A 24,852-nucleotide genomic window follows, 5' to 3' on the forward strand; every position below is an offset into this window, starting at 1 on the left:
TTAATTTTTATTTATTATTTTTTTTAAAAGTTCTACTTTCGCATGTTTGTTTGTTCACTTTAGCTCAGTTTGGTCTAGACTTTTCAGCGACTCTCTCTTTTTTAGTTATTTTACTCGCAGTCTTGTGCAAATACTTTATATAAATGAATTACACACCAAGTGCAGTAATCAGAAAATAATTAAGTCAGATTGAAAAAAACATTTACCTTTCTCTTAAACACACCTGTGCAGTTTTTCGAAGACATTTGGTTGTTCCAGGTAGTTTCTCCTGTGGATTAAGGCTGTATCAGTGTTTTGCCAGCCAGTGTGTGGTTTTACACTTATTCCATGATGAGGAGATCGGCTCTGTGCGGACATGACCTTGTTATTCATCATAGTTCTTCAATATGTATGTGTGTTTGTGGTCACACCAATAGGTGAATTAAAACATTGTGCAATACTTCTCTAAACTTTCCATTGAACTGAGTTATTTAAAACAGATGACAATGCCTTTTATCTGCAGTCTTTTTAATTCTATTGCTCATTCTTAATCCATTTTGTTTGCTATTTGTTGCTTATTTAAAATATTTTTTATATATGCCCAGCGTTTCTTTAATAGCTTTACTTCGTACTGTTCGTTCAAAGCATTAACAGTTCTGGTATGAACATTCAGCAAACTTTCTATATTATGGTAACTGCAAACAAAACCACTGAGAACAAACACCTGGTCTAAAATGCATTTACTGCCAGTCCCGACTAAATGAAATAACTTATCTGACAGCTCATCTGACTCAATTTTTACCAGCTCACACTTTACAATACTTACTTTTGTCAGGATTATCTACAAGGCATAGATCAATAACCCACTTTGTCTTTTGTCTTGAATTTTGTTGAAAGATGAGAGCAGAGCATTTGCTTAGATCCAAGCTTAAGTTCATTCACAGTAATAACAAAAAGAAGCACAAACCAAATGACACAGTTATTACCAAACCCATAAAAGTGTAATCATTACACACGTTCACAATATAGGGGTAAATTGTTTTGAATGTTTATTCAATAAATAATTTCCGAAATACAGAACTGCAAATGTGACTGTTTTAGAAATTAAAAAAGGCACTTAAAAACAATTTTCGAGATCTAAAGATCAGTCCCCTTAACAGTGATCTTCAAAACTGAATGACATCCACCCCATTCCTATTCCTTTTGAATAAAATGTTTGATTGAAGCACCAAGAGTTCGGTGGAATTACTGACAAAAAAATCCTACGAATAAAACAGGATTTTAATATAAGCAAGTTTAGTTAATTAATTAAAAATAAGGCAGGTGAGCGGTATTTGGCATCGCTGTGAAGAATTAAGGACCTGAGTTGGCTTTTAAATTAAGCAAGTAAAACCTGGTGCCAAACAGTAATGCTACTGTACACAATTCTTTCGTCTAGAAAGGAAGCCCGAGAAAAAGGTTTCTAGACAAAGATAAATTTTAAATGATTGTTCAGACGGATTAAAATAACATACTAATTTGTCTTTTTCTCTGAATACATATATGGCTTCAACCAGGACCCCAAAACATACTGTACACAATTCAATGCTGCCACATGGCCAACTAATGCTACATATGAAGAGTTCAATTCAAAGAGAGATTAAAAAGAGAATGACACAGACCCAGTCAAAATGATTACACACAGTAAGACCTTTGCTCAGACAGCAAATTAGTCTTTTGTTTCATTTTTGAGACGCTGACTGATCGACTGCCATCCCCTCAACATGGTATACATGTTTGTTAGTTTTTTTTTGGAACAGAACCCTTCATCTGTTGCCCATTATCAACATCCAATTAAACTTTCAACAAAAACACTGATGGCTTGATGGTTTCATGATTTAAAAAAACAAAACAAAAAAAAACAAACAGCACAGCTAGGCTTTCTGTTACATTGCCAGTCCTGTGGCAGAAAAAATATAAAAACAATATCAGTTCAAAACACATTTTCTCAAGTTCTGCAGAGAAACAAAAACATAAAACCCCACATTTATACAGACTGTACACAGGTGATACAAGAAAAAAAAAAAAGTTAGTAAAACAAACCAAAATAGTGGCAAAATGCATCGCTATCATTTGGTGGCTACACAAAAAAACAAAAACAAAACAAAACTGTGAAACATAACAAAAAACTCCTCTCCCCTGACCCCAACCCATTTCTTTTTCATACAGTGTTGTCACAGTGAAGGCAAAGCTCCATCATTTGCCCTCATACTTTGGATTGACGACAGTTGTTACAGCACTTTTGTAGATTGGATTCTCACCCTAAGAAAGAGAGAAAAATAAGTATCAGTAAACCAGTTGTGAACATTCACTGAGGGACCAGGTTAACAAATCACACCACTTGCCAAACTTCACATGGTTAAACTGTGTGGTGGCATGGTAAGAGGATTTCGGTAGCAGCAGGGTCAGCAGTTTAAGATTAAACAAACAGTGTGACACAAAGCAACAGCCGCGCAGGACGATGGGGCAATATTTCTTCCTTGCTATTCTGCCTGAGGTAGCAGTTTGGTTTAACGTGTTAAAGGAGCTGGGGCCCATTAGCTGGTTTGACACATGGTTTTAGCAGCTTGAGTCAGACTGCTGCAATTGACTGTCAAGTGGCAGGCTGTTGTCCAATCTATTCTAAACTTTAACTGCTATAATCTGCACATAATATTGAAATGACCTGCTCTTTTCAAGGGCACCCATCCCCAGCAGGTGACACCGAAGAGGAACGTATTGCAGAACACCTCTAAGTTAAGCCAATCAGACACTGCATGGCTTTATTGTGACTTTAGCCGTGAAGTGGTCAACCACAGCTAATTTTAAAAAAGGACTGAATGTCTGGCAGACTTGATGTTTGATATGTCTAAATGATTATTTGAATGATATGTGACAGTGTAATATAACTGAATGTCACTGTGAAACACATTACTCAAACATAACACAAATGTCCTGTTTGAATAATCTTCAGTAGAATTGTCACCAGACAAAACCAAATAGTGTTGCACTCTACATTAGATAAAAAAGGTTAAAAATAAAAATGTATGAACTTATCATTTTGTATGTTACCATTAGTAGTTTAGTTTTTGGCAATAGCCACAAACATCAAGGAAAAAAAAAAGCTTACTTTAGAAACAAACAATTCACTTCAATACAACAATGTATTGCACTGGTACGGCACCTGTGGTTAAGCATGCTCATCTCACAACATGCATTTGTCAACCCTCTCATTTCACTGCAGCCCTTCATGACGTCCACCAAGGTGTAAACTGCACTCTGCAAAGTTCATGCATGTACACAGGTCGGACAGTGGATACAAACTTTGAGCTAGAAAGCAGCAGCTTTATTCCCATAGCTGGGATTCTGGAAGTGGTTAATAGGACTCTTGTAAATGGGGTTCCCTTGCTAACATGGAGAAAGAAACGGCAAAGATGAAAAGGAAAAGAAGAAAAACAGTGTGAAGAAAAGCACTGGAAATGATAGAAAGGAGAATGTTCAGAACAAAAACTATTAACTATTGTTTTATAATTGATTTTTGAGCATTTGCACTTTTTCATCTTTTATACATTAATGATATAATAAGCCAGCAGCACAAAGTATATTATTACATGTTTATTGAGAGAAAATGCAATTGCAACTAACAGGCTGCCTTTTAACAGACTAACTTTGCAATGTTGCTTCTACTTATGGTGCATATACTCTGAAATGCTATGTTCAAAGTCATTTTCCACAAACAGTGCGATCAATGTTTAGTTTCCATCGATCATATCATAAACACTGCTGCTGTAACTCACAACACTAAGCAACAGTCACCACCCATCAGTCCTCCTTCCTTTGCTTCATTGCCTTTTTTGGAGGTGCAGTTCTACCATGTGGACAGTGAGAGGCAGCACCAACAGCCAAGGCAAAGGCTGCTGCTTTAGTGAGTAAAGGCTAAACAAGACAGCACGGACCAGAGATTGGTCAAGGACAAAGTGTGGGACACAGATCTGGAGGTTATCTCTGAATATGTTCTTTGGATCAGGGAGCTTTATCTCATTTTCTGTCTTCCATTTCTGCACCTTTAGGACATCTTCCTGTCTATATGTGTTAGATTTATATTTTACATTTTACCACAGTACTGAAATTTTGCAGCCTTAATGAATGCTCTTGAGAAAGTTCGAGGTGTTTTCCAAAAATTTTAAAAGCTAGAATTAATTTGAGAATTATTCCTGATGCACATCACCTACCCAAAGGCTGAAATGACAGTAGCTCAAAACCTTGACCATTATTTAAGTTGTAAGAAATAGTAAAACCTGCCCCCTCGGTACAGTTCCCATAAATGACTTCCTCAGGTATTGACTCAGGTGTGACTCACCGTGTCCCACTTGGCGTTCATCTTCTCCTTCTCAAACTTGGCAAACTCTCTGCGGTCATGGATGATCATCAGTAGCTTCCAGATGAGCAGCAGTGCAAGGCCAATCAGCACAATGCCTGCTACCACACCTGCCACGATGGGGATTATGTCGGGTCCAGCCGGGCACTCTAAACCAGAGGAAATGCACATGATCAAATGAAATTCACAGCTGAAGTTAATCAAAATCATCACGGTTTCAGTTTTGACTAACACTTTGGCTCACTGCAAATCTTAGAACCTTCTCAACGTGAAACCACTTGCTGTAACGTTTACAACTTTATGATATTTATTTATGCCAAAATTTAGTAGTCCAGTTGTACCCAGGTTCTCCACCACAAAGACCTCCTTGGTGTCATTCCTGATGGCATAGGTGTAGTAGAACCAGCAGTCGTTGGCGTCTCGCTCTTTGCAGTGAGTCAGTGGGAAACTCTGGTCAGTGGGCTGGGGTAGCTTATCGCGATCCTTCACTTTAATCAGCTGGAAGTAGCTGCAATCCCGCTCACACGTATCCTTCTTCTCACCGGCCTCAAAAGCTCGGCACTGTACACAATCTCTGTGGAGACAGAGGGAAAATTGTTTCACTCTCCATGACGGTCCATGGTGATTCCTTGTTTTATTGTTTTATTAGTTGATGTCTGAATTTTAACCATCTACCCAAGCATGAAATCCTCACTCACTTGTGCTCAGCACAGACGCCAGGGCAGGTGGGACAGATCTCGCATGTTGGACCCTGGAATTTGGGGTTGGTACATTTACAGCTTCCGCATTCACAGGTACCGCGGCCGTTACAAATCTGCCCATTCTTAGCCAGGCAGGTGGAGGTGTCCAGGGAGCAGTCACAGGCACTGCCTGTGTAGTTGGCATCACAGATGCACTTCCTGCATTCACAGCGCCCATGTCCTGGTAAAGCACAGGCAATAGCAAAGGTCATAAATGTCACAATAAAAGCAATGTCAGACTTTTAGATGAATTTACTTTTACAATCCTCACCTCCGCAGAGTTTGTTGTGGGAACGGTCACAGTTGAAGTTGTCACACTCACAGTATTTGCCACTGTAAATCTCTGCAGGGTTCTCCCGCTTCTTGCATTCACAAGTGCCACAAACACAGTCACCATTGTTGCTGCAGATATCTGTACCATTGTCTTTCCGGCAGTTGGCATCGAGATCCTCTGTCCGGACTTCATCTTTGCTGCACTCACAAAGACGCCCAATACGTCCCTCATTACACCTGACGCAGAGAATGAAGGTTGATCATCTCAGTCGTACTGTGCATCAAGTCAAACATTTTTAAGCAGAGAATACAAACAAGTTAAATAATTTGTAATTGTTTGGAAGACAAGTACTTCAGGTGAGGAATATTGACCTGAATCAGTCGATCTGATTATCTGAGTGTTGAACATGAAAACACATGTATTCAGCACTAATCTAATAAATAGACTTACTTGCAGGAACCACACTCAAAGGTCCCATTGCCCTCGTGACACTTTTCACTGTTGGGTTGTCCTTGCGCGGCACACTGACAATCGCAGATGAAGTTCAGAACTATCTCTACCTCCTCAGTGAAGCCCAGAGGTTTAATCTTTATGGTCTCAGACTTGCCATGTAATGGACACTTCTCAGATTCAATGGAAATCTTGAAAAACACCTGGAGACCAAGAGTTCATAAGGTCATTAAACATTAATAAAAACAATGATGTGACTAATTATTAGTCAATGTTTTTAACTTGCGTTTTGTTCATTTCTTATTTTGAAATGAAAATGTGTTTATGTCCATTTTTCTCTCATGTGGGACAGCCCATTCTCCAAACAGTAGTGGATGCTACTGTTAGGAACAGGTTGTTTACCAGCTACACACACCAGAAACAAGGTATCTGTAAAAGCAGTAATGTCTGCTTTTCTGCCTGAATGGAGATGTTTAAGAATGTTTTCCTCTTTATTCAGTTGTATCACTTTCACACATGGAAACACAACAGCAGCACAAAGGATCTTCTCTACCTCGTCTCCAATGGAGATGTTGGAGCACTTCCTGCCATTCTCCCCTGTTCCCTCCACACCGTTCTTACAGATGGATTTGTAGGTGATGGAAACCCCTTCTGGCAGCCTGCCGTTTTCCAGAATTACCTCAGAAGACAAAGACTGTGCAAAACAAAACAAAATAGACAGATCAAATAACTCACTATAGGCTGTTATCTCACAGCTAATCTTAAAACCACTGCTCAATCAATCTGTGCACACAAGCCTGTTTCCAGGTGGAAAGCTGGCTGCTACTGGGCAGGAGATTTTAAAGCCCCTTCTCTCATTAACACATTTTATAGAGTGGCATGGTTATGGGACAACTTAAGAGTTCTGGGTGGTATGTGAAGATGGACAGCATTTATGTAACATAAACGGACTTTCATCAAGTCTCCAACCTTTTTATTTAACCATGGAATCCTTGACTAATCGGTAAAAGGAAGTACAACATCTTCTCACAGTACCAACAGAAAAGAGTGTAAAAATACAGTTGTCCCTTAATGTCAGACGTCATGTGAAGACTGCAGTTTGACTCACATTGTAAGCATCAATAATTAGCTGGATCACATTGCTGGAGTTGGAGGACAGTGTACCAACAGCTGACTTAGGAATAAGATTTTTCAGTTCCTGTAACAGACAAGATTAGACAGTAGGAATATTTTTATTATTTAATATTAATAAAATAACATCCAACCAACATCTTCATTAAACGGCTCATTAAGATGAACAATCCCAATGTACTGAGGACGTGAATTTACCTTGTAAACAGGCTGGAATTCCTCAGTGACAGCAAAGATGGTCTGGATGTTATGCTCACTCAGTTTCTGAACCAGATGAGCAATGGAAGGGTAGTCCTATCAAAGAATCCAACACAGGAACAATAGCAAGTCACACAATTATTAAAAACAGAATATTAAAACCAGACTATATTATCAACTGTAGGTCTGGAGAGAGACAAGCCTCTACCTCAAAAAGACATCAACACATTAGTGAAAAAGCTCGAGCTGAAAACAGCACATACATTTCATGTAATAAATCAGGGAGTTACTACATACTACATACATAATAGTGGCTCATGGTGTACACATTGTTCTCCAGATGACACTTTCCATCGTTGGGCAGGACGATGCCTCCCAGTTTGCCATCTCCTGCAAAGTGGAAACCAGCATCGGTGGAAAACACTAGCAGACGAGTCACGTTCCTCCAGCCAATTTGCTCCTGGAATCAAAGACCAAAAACAAGAGCAGATCGTCTGCTCATTAATATTTTACTAATTCTGAAAACACTCTAGCCTTGACACAATGGCAGAACAAATCATCATTTCCTGACCAGTAAATGCAACCAGTAAAAAGCACACAGTAAAAAACTCCTTAGTTTTATCCCTTCTTACCTCACATACCGCCACCTGCATGATGGCATCAAAACCCCCCTCTGGAGAGTCCAGGTTTCCTGAGATCTGCTGCTGACTGACCAGTCGATTGAACTCATCTCCATTGTCTGTCAGTTTCAGGACGTTCTTATAGCTGAAAGGGCTGGTACAGTTCTGATTCCCTGTGCAGGGGTTGAGCAGCCTGGCTGGTGTGGTGCTGATGTAAGGCATGACCGTCTTCTCCACAAAGGAGCCAAATCCTAAAAGGGGAAAAAAGTTGACATTATCTCTCATTCTTCTATGTTGCTTAGCTTCCTTCCTCCTTGGGTGAAAGGTTTTCCTTACCAATCCTGAAATCTGAGGTAATTTCCTTCATTTCTCTCATGAGGTCAGTGCCAAGGTTCTTGACTTTTTCTAAATCGTCTTCCATGGAGAATGAGAGGTCCATAAGGTAATACAGGTCGATGGGGTAATCCTCAGCCCGCTTGAATTTCAGGTCAAAAGTCTGAGGCTCACCTTATTGACAAAAATAAGCAATTTTTAATAAAACTTATCAATAAAATTATTTATAAGGACAGATATGGCAGTACAAGTCTTCTTTTACATGAATTCATCCTTTTGGTCTGTACTAGAGTAAACGAAAACAGATGGATAAATTAATTGATTTTGCGTTTTATGATTAGGAGTAGTGATAGCTTTGACCACCAAGATGACACAGAGGTTGAGTACTCACCAGATCTGAGTGTCAGGGTGAGTTTCTGAGGCTGGATCTGGGTAATCTGCTCAGGCTTCAGTTTCTCAGCCACGTCCTTCTTGCGGTTGGTGACTGGCTTGTTCTGGGCAACTTTGATGCTTCCACGTGGGTTCTCAATTTTGTTATCAGGACACTTTCTCTTCTTCAAGGACTCTAGATCGTCACAGCGAGCAGACTTGGATTCACCTACACTGAGGAAGTTCTGCAAAATAGCAAAAGAGGCTGTTAGGATTATTTTAAGTGTGATTTCTACTACATACATTTGCTAAATAGTGCTGCTTGAGTTTAGTTTGTTTAATGATGAGTGTTAGGAGATTGAAATTTTTCTGTTGCAAGGCTTTAATCTGTGACAAAACAGACACCAAGATGTTCTTTTTAAGGTATCAGAATCAGAAAGATCTGGAAAGGCCATGAGAGGACTGGCATAAAGAAACAAAACACAATGACAAACATATTAAAGAACAAGACTTTATGCAAAATAACGGTCACAAAATAAGTTTACGGCCTAAAGACGGTTAAATCTTGGTTTCAAGAAATTCTATTTTTGTCCTTTTGTAACTAGCAGAAATATACTCTGTAATATCTAGCATGTGAGTGCTTCAGGATATTTGATTTGCTGCAGATGCTTTTCCAAACAACGAGGGCCCTGATATTAATCAATATTATGTAAACCGTCCTTAAACTGTCTGGTTTTTTAGGTCATCGTTTGTCACCAGTAGAAGACAAAGAGAAACAGATAACCAGGAGGCCTGGCTTAGATCATAGATTGGATGTGCATGATATTCCACAAGGTATAGTGGAGGAAAGTTTGAGACAGCAAGATATGTCCAAAAAAAAAAAAACAACCAAAAAACAAAGTGAACAAGAGAAGCCACTTCACTTTTCTTTCCTTCCTTCATCCCGCCAAACGTGTCAGATAAGGTTTATTCCAAATTTCAATATGGTGAGATATTCAGAGCATGACTAACAATGGTTTCAGATAAACAACATTTAAGATGCTTCACATTTCATTTCTGGGTTTTGGTACAATTTCTTGCAGAGTGAACCCGAAGAAGCTGTAAAACATGTTTATCATAATTTATTTAATGTAGAAATTAAAATACTTCAAAAATATTTGTTGCATGACAGTAAATTTGTACCATTTGGCATTTGTTTGTGCTGTAGGCTGTTCCAGCTGTGAATGAGTGAATGAATGTTTCATTCTATGCTCATGTTCATGCTTCTGAAAGCCAGTATTTTCACGCTCTGGTCTTATCGCTCAGCAGTGCTTTGCCACCACAGCACATCTTATTCACCTTGGGCACAGAAAACATCTAATTAAACTGGATAATTCAGCTGAGGTTTCCACCGTGAGAGGAGAAGCAGCAACACTGATGTTTGCAATTAATGCAGCAGTTGTGATTTACTTGCCTGTGGTCAAAAGGCAGATAATGATAATTAACAAAACAAAACAAAAAGAAATCAGGAATATTTGTTACTTCATACAGTAGGATATTTGAAATGTATGCTTTTAATATATCTGATGATGACTTTATTTTATGTATTTACATATTTTATGATTTCATTATTTCATGCACAAGATGACTACAAGTTGTGTTCATTTGCTGTATTTGTGCCACAAAGGAAGGAAATCTCTGTAAACACCACACCCACAGTTTAAGATCTTCTAGATATGTTTCCATTTATGTGTTGAAATAGTTTAGTGCCAGCTTTACTGATTCAACTCACTTCATCTGCACACCATCCACATGTCTCAGAGACCTGGATGCATTCTCCACACGACTGTGCATTTGCTTTGATACAAATGCTCCCCTCTGAAAGAGACAGATGAGTTCCTTTTAGCCAAGGTTACATAACAGAATTTCCATTAGCTCACTAACTCAAACCAGCTTCATTTTGGCTATAAAACACAAACCCTTCCAGGTATAAAAAAAAAAAGGTCCAAGCTGTGAAAAGTGAATAAGGTTCAACAGTGAGTACTATGGTTGCTGCACCACTGTGACCTTTGAAAGAGCTAAAAACATGCTACACTATGATTAATCTAATATTTCACAGTTTATATCAGGAAAAATAGTAAATATGCACAAATTCATTACATTTCTCCGTTTTTACCTTGCTGTGCCCAACTGCCACCAAGGAGTGCCGATAACGTCGCTATCAAAAGTAACCGCAGATCCATCTGTAATAAGAAAAATAAAAACTCAGTGTTACATGAAAGAAATGGTTCTCTATCATCAGTAGAAACAAAGGTACACATTATAATGGGGAGAGAACCTGATTGGTTTTGACAGCACAGATCTGCAGTAATATGAAGTACAATCACACGTCTTTAGTGTTATGCACAGTATTTGTTGTGGCTGCAGATGCTTAATGGAGCACAAAGACATTTTATCAGATATCCATATTGAGGTAGCAGCATCTCAAATGTGTAACCACACAGCTACTAAATATGCAATCCTATCTATAACACTCTAAAACTACTGTAATGTTGTTCAAACTAGGTTTCAACCCAGTATTCTCATTCTTTTGTACAATATTGGATTGTACACTTTTTAGGTTGGCCTGAAAAATGTCAGTGAACACTTTACAATACCGCAGTTACTAGCAGCAGTGGGAAGGAGGGCTTCTCATTTTCCCTATTCCAAATATGGAGGAATGAGCTGCCCACACTCAGCTGATGTCAGCCGCCAGTTCATCAGCGCTTCCATGAACCACCATCCTCACATACTTGCTTCCTGACTGGTCTGGAAATTCATGCTATTACAGGCCTATCTAAAAGGTGGCTAGGTACCTCAGCAATGTAACTCAGACAGGAATGGACAAGAAAGACACAGAGCAAGCCTAGAAGAAGTGGAATAAAAATGTTGTGTAAAGAGAGAATAGTCACTTGAAAGTCACATAGTCCACTTGAAAGTGTTAAGTGACATAATGGGTTTAACAGCACACATATAATGACTATAGCAGAGCAGCAGCTTTACTACTAAGATCACTGAAAATGTCAAAGTAGGAAAAAAAAAATTTGCTCATAAATTTCCATACACCTGGAACAACGTAAGAAATATTGGCCTTTTTTGGAAAATAGAACTGAACATGTCTGCCTTTTTAAAATCATAATGACAACTGCAATAACTAAAGATTGTACCTGACCACTTTCCTCACAAAGAAAAGGTTGTAAATAAACTGTATATGAGCTGCTACGCATTAACTAACCTGCCACAGCACCAAAAACAGAAAGTCAAATAATGAGAATATTGGTAACTTGCAAATAATCATGTACGGTGGTGGCTTCATATTTATTGTGAGTAACACTCAAGGCCACAACTCTACAGCACAACAGAACAAAACGAGGTGCAGTGTGTTCATTCATGTGTGTGAATTCCCATATTTGGTCAGGCTGTTTCATGGATCCTCCAGGGACACAATTCCTTGACTGCCTGCCGAGTCCTCAGACTTAGAAACTCACATCCACGTTCTGTGTATTTGTGCAAGTATGATAACACACAGGAAATCAGTCTGTGTTGACAGTAATTAAGTAGTTAAATCATGTCTCAAAATAGTCTCTCACTCTTGCATATTTTGTTAATCCACAAACTCCTTAAGTATGAATAGGAATAGCCATTTATTTTTACAGTACAGAAGAAAAGAATACTTTTGCAGTTACGTGTGCTTATGTAAAAACGCATGACATGTTTGTTGTTGTGCAGTGGTGATCAGAGCATACACGCATTGCCATAACCACATCCTATAAAACGAGGCCTGATGACCAGCTTAACAGCAAGTTTCCCCCACTGTCATCGCTTCAGTTATAGTTATCATGCTGCTGAGGAGTTAAAAAAAAGAAAACAAACCCCCCAAAAAAAACAAAGAGACAAAACACTGACACACACAGATCTGAAGTTGTGTGGGGGTGGAAAAGGCCTTACCAAAAACAACAGTGCAATTAGATTTTTATTTGACTCTTTATGGCGCCTTTTAACATCTAGCCAAGAACATGTGATAAGACAAATAAAATGTTCAATATGATGCTTAATACAATTCAAGCCAACGCCAAGTGCCAAGACTTTTTACACTATTAAGGCCCCTCCCCAGCATTCCTGATCCTGATCCAGCTTTGTTTATCGCACTGGGGCTTGATTTGTGCTGCAAATTGTAGAGGGCTGATGCCACATAATGACTTTAGGTGGAGGCACTGGCATTTCTGGTAATGATCTTGGGCGATAAGTTTGCTGCCTCATCCGCCTTGTATGAAATATTAATACACTTCCTAAATCTATGTTTTATTTAATGATATGTTTTTAGTCCACACAGTTGAAGTAACTGTATTTGTGCCACATAGCAGCTGATAAAAATCAGCCTCTTCCTCTTAAAGTTCATACTAATACAAGGCAGATACAGAAGGTGACGAGGTGTGAATAAGTCATAGGAAATAGTCTGAATTCGAGCCTGACCAAATGACTTCATGGTGGATGATGTAAGTGTTATATAAACACACAAAAAACAACAAACATCTATTACTATTTTGCTTATCCTTCTATTGAACCTGTGTCCATTGTTAACCATAAAGTACCAAGGCCTATGTGTAGTCGCGATGACAGATCCAAGAGCATAATATTTAGAGTAACAGACATAAACTTTGTTGAATCATGACTTTGTATGGTAAGGCTAGAGAGGACTGAGATGATGCATGCTTTGTGTTAATGGTACTGATTGTCATTGTCAGTTTTTCATTTATAATTCAACTTCTGTAAGGTCAGTATGCTAATACCTGTCTTTCTAAAAGTGAGTGTGTTGTGGCCTTAAAGAAAAAATAAATAAATACCACAGTGCCCCAGTAACTCAGAAGAACATAGATGTATGTATTCTCCTAAAAGGATCCTGTTGCTGGCAGGTCATCATGTTATGGCAAATGAGTAAAACCTGCTTCAAAAGCCAAGACTCCATCAAGCATCTTCCTGTTTAACATGTATTTTGGTGGAGTAGTAGTAGATGTGTAAACCCGACCTGATTTCTAAAAGCCAACACAACAGACAAGCTACAATTCATGCACAAGCCCGGACAAATGATTAATCAAGAATTTGTCTGAACAGCTGCTGGGAAGAACTGACTGAAACTGAGTCCTCCATGACATAGTTGTTATGGCCCACTGGCTACCATCAGATACCTTCAGACAGTTCAGAAGCACCTTGATTAAATCTGCAGACTTAAAGTATGCTTCAGGGGAGTCGCGCCCTCTCCGATGTAAGTTCATTGAGAGCATTCCTCTGCTCACACATCCAGCTGACCCACAAACAATCGACTCCCTGTGCGGCGTCTCTGCTTGCTTCATCGTGGCATTCCTTTGGTGGCGTTTCTGTGGTGACCAGCAGAACGTCGTTTCTTACAGACAATTTAGAAACAGATGTTGATTGAGGGGATTAAACTATCGACTCTCACTTAAGGAGATATAAGATATTCCCAAGTGAGGGTCAACTCCAGTCACACTCACAAAGAGTATGTGAATATGAGTAGATTGACTCAGACTGTGCAGATATGTGTCACCACTACTTCCTCTGACCCTTGATGGTGGCCTAGTGCCTTATCAACTGTTAACTACAGAAAGTCACTGTGCAAAGTCTGGGTAATGATATTTCCTATTATTGCACAATTAGGTCGCTTACATTTTCTGTTAGATGTTAATCTTTTACTGGTTTTAATTCCTTACTTCTACTGGGTTTGTCTAGGAGTAAGGTCTCATTACCTAGTGGTCTGTGGATGAACATGCAGCCAGTGCTTCATGATTAAGGGGAAGACATCTCTACAACTGCATTTCAGACTACCTGACCCCCAGCAATATCTGACCCACTGCTGCAGCTTAGACACTTTTGAAGGGACCAGCCTGGTCTTGTCTAAAGGTGGGGCTGAGCACATCTGTGAATGTTTAGTAATCAATCAAACTGATTTAACTTTGGTACTAAGACCAATCATGTTTTTAATGAGGACAACAAATAAAGACATACATAAAAAAGTAAGTATATGATTAGAAATAAAACACTAAAATCCGTGGCACAAAAAGGACATTTATGTATTTGCCCCCATATTCACCTCAGATAAACATATTCATAACAAGCACAACTTCCGTGTTTCTTGGAGAAAATGTTTTGCTGAAGCAGTTTCCCCATCTGCATAGATGTGCTCAAACATCTGTCAAATGTCAATGTTTTAATCAAAACAAGCAACATGGATCAAATACCTGATTTCCATCATATCTCTTCATGCATGCACCAGGCAAAGTGAACTGCAAGTGTGAACTGACGGCAAAGCTACTTCTGCAACAGCTGGTTTCTCAGTGGTTCCTAGTTTCATGCAGAGGTTAACCACACTGCACCCCACGAGCCCTGAGTGTCATTTTCGCTCTCTTAAAAAGAGAAGCGTACACTGACCTGACTTCCACTTAATGTGAACTTAGACCCTTAAAAAGTGCACATTAAAACATACATTAACTATAAATGGCCTGCAAAATGCATGCCCCATTATTACAGTATTTCCGCTATTAATCATTTGTCGGGCTTTGTTTTTCCTTATTGCTTATAGATTTCTGCATCTTGATCTCATGCTGTGCTGAACTGTAGCTAGCTGGCACATGACACAGGGTATGTGACAAGTGCAATGATTAATAATCCATTACAATGCATTTAATTAGTGGCCAAACTGAACTTCTGCAGAGTTACTACATATTGCAAGTACAAATTGCAATTAGTGCTTGGCCTATAACATTTCTGGAAATTTCCTACAGTTCAGTTCATATTTAGGTCTTCTACTTCCTTGTTTTGTCCAACCAAAATATGTTAGGTTTAATACTACAGTAGAGAAAGATAAGTAGCTAGAAAATGATAATGTTTGGCATTTAGTTTCTAATATGGGATCACATTTTATCCACCCGTTTTATTAGTATCACTCTCTACCCTGAGGATCTGACTGCACTAAATACAAACACAGTTCTATCAGTTTTGTGCATCTCAGATTTGTCACATAATGAATCTCTCTGCAATCAAATGATGAAGATCAATGTGAAAAGATGATCCAAATATACATTATTCATGCTTGGTGGGTCTGGCAGTCCAAAGAATGAGTTAGTTGCCCATCCCCCCTAAGCTCCGTTTGCCATCCGGTCAGCCAACTGGCCCCCACCTGCTGCTGAATGTCACAGTCCACACTCAGCCCATTAGGTCTCCAAACAACTCAGCATGACTCCACATCCATTTCCTTAATCAAACCACACCCAGGCTCTACATTTCTGCCTGCCAAGCTGCTGAAGGCTCAGGAAGAAAACCTCGCTTTGACTGCAAACACAGCATGTTCACAGGAAATCCACCTCACCTACATACAGGAATACCTCCTGCACCCACCCAGACACTGAATGCAAAATGGCTGTCAGACTAGATGAGTGTTGACAGGTGAAAGTCTGTTTCCTTTTCTGTTTCTGAACCGAAGCATCAACAAAAAGAATGTGTTCAGTCACACAAATCCATCGTAAAGCTGAAAGAACCACTGTAAACGTCTCTTGGCCTTTTCCTAAGACAACATGTGTTTGGTCTGTGTTTTAATTATCAGCACTTTCAAATACTTATTGCAACAGAACTGCTTATTGCTGTTTTCATAATTAAATATACTGAGACTTTATTATTAACATATGTCATAAGATCTAAGAGCCATGTTTAAATCCAAATTACAGCACCGTTTGGGGTTTGTCTGTCATATGGTGGAAATCCTGATCCCCTAGCCCTCGTCTGAGAGATGAGATAACACATTCCACATTAACAAGCTCCATACTACGTTGGAGAAAAACTATGCAACTGAAAAGTGGGTGTCTTCTAGACTTCTTTCCAACTTGAACCCAGAGTTCACTCGGCCAGTTTGACATAGAGTATGATGACAGTTTTGGCCCCGAAACTCCTGCTATTGAGCTTTAAAAAGACACCCGGGCTTCCTGACAGCTCACTTTTACCACTATAAGTTACTGAAGATGAATTCCAAGTCCAGCACCTTTTAAATGAGCTAAAGAGGAAAAACACATGTTCTCATAATCACAAAACGCCCAACACAACACAGCCTAAACCCAAAGATATTTATTTTAAAAAATATATTTTTTGCTTCTTCAACTTTTGTGGTATTTTCTTCAGTGGATTGACATTTCCTGTGTTTCTGCTGTGACTCCAGTATTTTTAGACTGAGACCCCCATACAAGGAATAGAGGGGCTTTGTCTGGAATCACCGGAAAGGACGTCACCCATGACTCATATCCAACAAGTGGGGGAACAGGCCCGGTGTGGAGCAATGCCGACTGACCCTTCAAACTACCGCGGACACTTATCTCCTAACCGAGCACTGCTCATTGTGTTTAAACATCACAACAATGTAACTAAGGGAAGTGACTCAGGGAGCAACAGGGAGCCTGCTCTGGTCTACAGACCCGTCTACCCCACCCTCTACAAATACCAGGCCTGGTGTATAAGTTCTGCTCCTATGAGAGCTGTAAAAACTGTACGAGATTAAAGATAGGTGTTTTCACACCTGTATACGGCACTGCTGCTATGTCATTATAATGCTGTCCATAAGCCTAGGCAGGCTAGTAATTAACCCAAGGACTTTTTTATTCCCATGTCTCTAAATAAGACCTTGAAGCAAGAACTTGCGGAGCACAGATTACTAGTTTAGCAGAGTCCCAACAGATCAAGCCTCTCCCTGAGATTCACTAGGGAGGGAGGGAAAAAAAAAAACACCCCCTCAGGCTGCGATTCCTTTACAGGAAGTGAACAAGGCAGGCAAGAACAATCTTGTCCAACTAATGCTCAGTGTAAATCCTGAATCATAGCTGTTGACAAGGCTGAACAAGAGATTCTTGATTTTGGTCAACCAATCTGGCTTGCTGTAAGACATCTTAGCCTTACTGAATCCTCAACCACAGTTTATACAGCCCATAATACAGTCTGACCAGAGCGGCGTCCATCTGCGGTCTGTTTTAAGATCATCTTTACAAGCCTAACTTCCCTCGGCTGTGTGACTTTATAGACAAATGAGCCCAAATGTATGAAACTGATGAAATCAAAATGTTAAACACATATGGTAAACTCAAACTGGACAAAAGGACAAACCACCAGGAGCTTTCTCATTTCTCAACAACAGGCTGCTCTAATTGCATTACCTAGAAATCATTAGTCATCATTCAGACAAGGGGACGACTTCTCATGACAACATCCTATGATCATTGTCCCCCAGAAATCTGACCTATTACTCTCTCCAACATCCTTTTAGTAAATCTGCAGCATTAAAGTGTGACACAAACAAAATATAAACAACAAATCAAGAATATAGAGCTGGAACTAGCATTTTGATTTTCTCAATCATGTAGAGAGAAATACCCATTATAATTCCTCACAGGTTAAGATGCCTTCTTTAAGTCTTTTTATTTCCTGACCACCACTTTGAAATCCAAAAATAATCCACTTTACTGTCATGTAGGACAAAGAAAGCAAATCCTCAGTACCGAGGACGTGGATCCACAAAATTGTGGCACTTCTGTTTTTACAAAAGCTAAAATATTCGTTCAATTATCAAAACAGCTTTTGATTAGTTTTCTCTTAATTCACTAATCGTTGCAGCTCAATGGGAACATGGAGTTATACCTAATCTAGACACTACTAACTATTAAATAACCACTTTAATGAGCAGGTTTTTGTAATATTTTAAATGTTTACACGCCAAAGAAGACCCGTACAAGCTTCTGTGATCGTTTTGAATTGAGGGTGAGGGCTAATGTGAATAAAAACAGTGCTAAAAGTTTCCCAGGGCTGATAAATCCCACTATCTTTCCATGGCTAACCCACCCATACTGCCCCCCTTGGGTCACACAAAGCGGCTCGACGGCCTAGTTTCTGTCCAAAGCCCAAATTAAGATTCACTGAGGATCCACATTAGACCTGTAGGTTCAAATACACCAACATTTCACACGCCACTGTTGTTAAAACCCGCACTGTATAAACTGTGAGGAAATAAAAACAACCGTCTTTCGACCGCTAAGTTTAGCTAACCAACGTTAATCCACACCCAAAGTTTCCCCTCATTCTTGCCTCTTGCCCCTTTCGTCGTTTTCAGCAGGCGTTTTAGCAAAGACACCCGAAAAAACGTGACGAACACCGATCGAGATGACATTACTCACCTTTTGCTGATACTTTAATGTAGTTTTCGTTGGTTTAACTTAACATGTGCCCCCCGAAGCGTCCTCTCCTAAAGAGATAAAACGGCTGCTAAACCGAGCGCTAGCTAAAACTGTTATGAGGGTCCGCTTTGTTTTAGCGAATGACCGCACCGCTCCGACGGGCCAAGGACGAGACTGATTAAAACTCAGGTGGAGCTATTCTATTAAAAAAAATAAACATCTACCCAATATAAGACACTGGGTAAAGAGTCCCCAACTCCCCAGGACACGTTACAGCCGCCTCGATTCTGATGCTGCTGATGAGTCGTGTTTTTTTTTTTTTTTTTTTTAATGCCCCAAACCTCGTCTCCAATCCAGACTCCGCCCACACACCGGAAGCGCTGCGGCACGTATGGTGCAAAGGAACAAACGCTTCTGTGAGCGGTGAACCTGTGTTCACCTCGGATGTGGCGAAGTCCCGATTCACACAAGCGAAGAAAAAACAGCCCAGATACTCATCGAAAACAGTAACCAATCAATAAATACACAAGTTTCAAGACAGAACATGCCTTTATTTTCTTAATTTGAATTTTTTTTCTGTGTTACTTTTTTGTAAAGCGCCTTGAAATACTTGTATTGTGATTTGGCGCTATACAAATACAATTGAATTGGATTGAATTGAATTGAAATTAAGATCATAAGCATGTAAAAAGGAGAAACATTAAAGCAGCCCAGCCTTGCTCTGCCTCAGTATTGACAATGGTCTACAAGGTTTAAGGTATAAATCCTTTCAGATTAAATATTTTGGCAAAGACAAAGTGGATAAACAAAGACATGCCATGACACAGTTTCTTAAAAGAAGAAGCAGGGAAAGAGACTTAAACCACACATTGAATAAATATCCCTGATAGAGTAACCTCAACCAAAAACCAGACACAAGTTTAATAAGACACTTCCTTCCACTTTCTTTTATGATGAGAACTATGATAGTACTGCATCTGGTAGCCAGCTTCCCACATTTAGCCTCTGTCACTGTATACATTGAATATGCAAGAACAACTTAATGTGTCATCTAAACCAAGTTCTGATGGGATCAGACTGAGCTGAGCTGAGCTATGTGCTTCTGCTTAATGCAGATCATTTAGTATTCAGCTCATTCTCCCTGAGGACATTTGATAATAACAGTATTACATTTAGTTTGTGTGTGTATAAATGCTTTATTTGCTATGCTGCCTCTCTGTGGTCAAAGCATGATATGACAGACAGTGAGACACTTAACAAGAATAAAATTAACACATGCTAACACATTATATGAATGTCTGTCCACCACGTGTCTTTCTGATGTTCCTGTGCTCTAAGACCTGTCCAAATTCCACAGTTTATACTTACATACAAACTAAATCTGTCTGATTTATGTGTAAGCTTTTAAATGCATGCTATTTATCCACAACAGCCTGAGCAAATCCAGGAGTTGCACACAGCTGCAAAATATTACCACGAATCACGGGCTGCAGTGAAACAGCTACAGAAGGTAATCAATAAATACTAGATCTTTGGAAAACATTCAGCTTTCTCTTTGTGAAGTTTAACTGGGAGCAGCGTTAGCTCCAAGGTTAGCACAAATAAACCACCTAAATTTCCTGTATGCTGGAAAAATGATAAACTATACTATGAATATAAATAATTTATAAAGTTAGTACTGATATTTGAATTGGGACACAAACAGCATCACAATTGCTATTAGATTCAGTCACAGTGTAGTGGGTCCTTTAAGGTTAAAGGAATGGTTCTGAGAGCTCGACTTAGGTTTCATACTGAAATTTCACTCTAATAATGTTTGTACAGTAAATATGATGCTCCAGTCCAAAAATCCACCTATCAGCACCTCTGATCCTTCCAAGTACTAACTGTGATCCAGCTAATCAGCAGTGGGCAGTGCTGCGACAGTCTGAAAACAAGCAGGGCAGTGGCTCTCGAGGACCACAGTTTAGGCAAATTAAACCAAAACACAGCATCACCAGATACCAGCAGGGAATTGAAACTAAAGTGAACTAAGTCTTTAAAAAACAATTCACTGAGGTAAGAAAGAAACACCAGAGCAGCTTTTATTTAAAACATTTATTTGATCCAATTCTTTGGAATGTAATAGTCAATGATCAGAGTCTGAGACAACATAGACGGATGAGTCTGGTGCTGATTGGAAAGTCAAAGTACAAACACTTTTAGTCACTTAAGGCCTCACTTCTTTTCCTTTTTTTTTACTTCCTTGTACTTCATTTCCTTTATGTTTTTTTCTGGATCTGAGACAGCAAAATTACAGAAGCAGTATTGAAAATAAAACACTTTTTCTTCTCATACAAAGAAAGCAAACAAGAAAAAAAATAATAAAACAATGGCATGTACATCAGTGACGGTACAAAAACACAAGGTGATATTATACCAAGTAAATAAAACCGTTACGTTTCAAAGAGACGCATATAAGCTTTTTCAAGAATGAAAAACATCTCTGTAAATTGTACATTTCAGAATTATAACATAGTCATCTGAAAGTGTTAAAAAGAAGCAACAATAATACTGTCCTCCCCTTTTATCTTTCTCTCTTCTCATAAATCAACATCATAAACAGATTTTTTTAAATATCTCAGTGCAACATTTGTTTTCATGTCTAGTGCTGCAGCATCCTGTCTTGTTTGGTGGGTAAAAGCTTTGTTGATGCCAGACTGAAAGACACATTCCTGTCTTCAACGCCAGACTGATGATACATTCTGAAACCCTATAATCTTGTCAAAAACGACTGAACCAGTGTGATTGTAAGAGCGAATAATTGTGAATAATAACATTTCAGCATCACAGCACTCTCATTTGATTGGGAATTTTCGCTCAGTTGTTACTGAGACCAGACAGAAGAAGAATATGATATAAAATTATTTGAATGAAGTGAATTTCCTTTGCAATGAAACAGAAAAACTTCAATGACTGTCTGACAAACACTCACTTCAGATTTTGAGCTCACATAATGCTACATTAAAAATGGGCAGATTTAACCTCCACCGTGCAGTGCAAGGTAAGCATCTGTAAGTTTTGTCAAATGAACATTAAATAAGAACTGTCCTATTTAATAGTGACGATAAAATCCCTCCTGAGGTTGACAGTGTTGTTCTTTGATACCAATGAGTTAGCGGATTGGTGAAATCTCTAGTTTTCAAGGCGCAATCCTTCCACCTGTACAGTGCTATGAACAAGCAACCAGTATCACAACACATTTAGCTACAAATGCTAAAACACAACGAAGCAGTATTATTAGCACAAGGCTCATCATTTTCATCTTTTAACAAAGGCTCTCTGAAAACTACCCAGATTGTTTAAAAAGCTCCATTCAGTTTAAGATGATTTATATCCAGGATATTATGTCCTCACAGACCACAAAGTTGTTCAGATTCCTGCTGTAGGAGGACAGTGATCATGGTGGTTCACAGTAAATAAGATCCTTTTCCTGACACTTAAAAATAGGTTTTAGATGTGTGAAATAGGAATGAACTGCAAATTTAGCTGCAGCAGAAACACAGAATTACAATCAAAGATACATGAAAAAAAATGGAGGGCTTCCACTGTGTTTGGCCTTTTTTCTTAATATAAAAATGAAAATAATGGTCCTGCGGTTACTGAATGTTTCTGTTGGGTCCCTGCTCTGCTCTAATTCACTAGGGAACTGTAAAAACAAGACTTGTGTGTGTTATTTCCAGGCCACTGTAGCTCCAGGGGAATGGGCAAATGAGGCAAGAACTGTACAGTGTGATCAGTGCTGCTGCAGTTATTCACATCGTGACTCCTCAGTCACCCGCTGGAGTTGTTAAACATAATTTAACTCCATTAAAGGTCATTCTCCTGTGACAGTCAACACTGAAAACACACAGAGAGTACAGCCTTGTCGTGCCAAACATTAATTCTTGGTCAGCATTCAGGAAGATGCTGTCGGACCCGCGGAGACCGGACGTCTTTGTGATGGCTCCAAGCACCACAGGACACAAAGGTTTAACAGTCATTTTGTGTACCGGTGACGAGTGTTAGCAGTGAACAATATTTCAGTCCATTGACGACATGCTGCCAGCATCTAGGTGGTGCTGAGGTTGTCCGTTTTACCCTGTACACAAAACATCACTTCCCATGAGACATTTCTGAGGCATTTCCTCATAACCTTAAAACTCTCCTGATCCCAGAACGCAACAACAAAATTCACGAAATGGCAACCAGAGCACATTTGTTTAGAAACCCCCCCCACAAACAACAGGTTTGTGTTTCTGTCTGTTAAAATTAATATTTTCTGTACATTTTCTGAATTTTGAAGATTAGTGCGTGTGTGATTTCAACATTGAAATGATACTGCAGCACTGGCGTTTTTTTCTATTAAAAAAACAGGGTGCTCAAATATATTAAAATCTATGTACAATATATTGGGTGTGTCATGTGCCATGAAAACGAGGCCTTCAGGGCTCCCACACACTTTCCATTCTGAAACTCCACATATCTTCTTAAGTTTTCCAAAAACTAAATGTTAACTTGGATTTTAACAATTTCTCTGTCAGTATGACTGTAATCAATGTAAGAGGACTTACAGATCTACATCAACATATGTGACATCTGACAGTATATTACAGCACAGTATATTATAACACCAAAACTTTGTAGTTGTACATATAATCATGATCTGGAAAAAGTACAAAATTGATTTTTAGAGTCTTTTTCTATCATGTTTGTGTAGGAACCCTGGACGGAACGCCAGCTGATGAGAAAACTAACTGCAGAAAACAACGCAACAGAAAAACGGAGGAAAAAAAGGCACTGTCGGAACTAGACACAGGTCAATGGGCGAGGATGCTACCCGCCACACACACACACACACTCACACACACACACACTCACACTCACACACACTCACACACACTCACACTCACACACTCACACACACTCACACACACTCACACACACTCACACACACTCACACACACTCACACACACTCACACACACTCACTCACAGGGACATATGGCCAGCTAAAGAGCCAGGTATCAGAACAGCAAATTTCACATACTCTGCTTTTTCTGTGAAACTATGACATCTGGAAAAAAAAAAAAACAACAACAAACAAAACAATTCTTATCTTTTCATAAAACATACACAAACGATACTTTCATCTGAATTGGTCTCAACACCAGCATGTGATTACATGAAATCAACAAAGCACGCTGGAAAACAAATAGAATCCTTAGTTTTCTTCTTTTTTTTTTTTTTGCTGTACAGATTATTTATACACAGTGCCCCCTACAGGTCAGTCCCTTCCACTGCCGCTCCTGAGAAATAAAACTACATCGGCTCACTTTCAGCCCACCCTGCTGTCCCATTGGCGGCCTCAGCCCGTATTCCTCCCGCTTGATTGGCTGCGTCATGTGTCCGTGTGGAGCAACCTCGTGCGTCTCTGTTTTTTCCCCTCACGCCTCTGAATAGTTATTCTGTCCGTTCATCTTGTCCTTCTTTAGCTTCACGCCATCCACCAGCTCAAAGTTATAGTTTTCCAGGGCAGATAAGTTCCTGTCTGTCATGCTGCCCTGCGAGCAGGCGCAGTACAGGACGACGCCGCAGATGGCGCCCAGGAAGACGCCCAGCGCAGACATGGCGATGATGGTGATGAGGATGGGGTCCAGGGTCTTCAGCATGTTGCCTGGGCCACCAAGATCTCCGTTGTCCTGTGAGAGGGAGTCCATAGCTGCAAGAGAGACACAAAGATGGAGTTTATATTCCACTCTAATCAAAGACAGGCCTGTAAACACAGAAGAACCATTCTGGTGGTTTCTGAGTACCTTCTTTCGAGATTTTTCATAGATCCAACAAACATGTTGAAGTCAAACACAAGTGTGCTCCTTAAAACTGTAACTGTAAAGTGCCTTGAGATGATTGGATTGTGATTTGACTATATACAAATAAACCGTATTGAATTAAAACTCTTAGCTTGGTAAAGTAATGTTGCTAATTTTAATGTGTAGAGGCAGAGAAGCAACATCAGAATCCTGATGCTGAGACTCTGCGAAGATGTGTCAAATAAAATATAACTATGTACGGCCAAAATGAACATACTGACGCTATAATCACAA

General features: G+C 39.4%; 2 protein-coding genes across 4 annotated transcripts in view; both read right to left on the reverse strand.

Moving 5' to 3' along the window:
• Nucleotides 1-1,005: 1,005 nt before the first annotated feature.
• LOC113134532 (integrin beta-1-like) lies at nt 1,006-19,050 on the reverse strand. Its single transcript, XM_026313960.2, has 16 exons — nt 18,729-19,050; nt 10,646-10,712; nt 10,262-10,347; nt 8,513-8,735; nt 8,125-8,295; nt 7,801-8,039; nt 7,473-7,628; nt 7,169-7,264; nt 6,948-7,037; nt 6,393-6,533; nt 5,840-6,042; nt 5,387-5,625; nt 5,074-5,296; nt 4,717-4,949; nt 4,358-4,524; nt 1,006-2,280 (listed from the first exon to the last, which is right to left on the reverse strand). The coding sequence occupies exons 2-16, from the start codon at nt 10,710-10,712 to the stop codon at nt 2,215-2,217; spliced, it is 2,400 nt and encodes a 799-aa protein (XP_026169745.1). The 5' UTR covers nt 18,729-19,050; the 3' UTR covers nt 1,006-2,214.
• Nucleotides 19,051-21,721: 2,671 nt separating this feature from the next.
• LOC113134019 (neuropilin-1a-like) overlaps nt 21,722-24,852 on the reverse strand; it is a 64,317-nt gene continuing 61,186 nt past the window's right edge. For 2 of the 3 annotated variants that reach the window (XM_026313194.2, XM_026313192.2), the window contains one exon: nt 21,722-24,467. In XM_026313194.2, coding sequence (XP_026168979.1) covers nt 24,193-24,467 — 275 coding nt within the window. In that variant the 3' untranslated portion in view covers nt 21,722-24,192. The remainder of the gene's footprint in view (nt 24,468-24,852) is intronic. The other variant, XM_026313193.2, reaches the window with a different exon arrangement.

Source organism: Mastacembelus armatus, chromosome 17 (genome assembly GCF_900324485.2).
Source record: "Mastacembelus armatus chromosome 17, fMasArm1.2, whole genome shotgun sequence".
In the NCBI taxonomy this organism is placed as follows: Eukaryota; Metazoa; Chordata; class Actinopteri; order Synbranchiformes; family Mastacembelidae; genus Mastacembelus; species Mastacembelus armatus.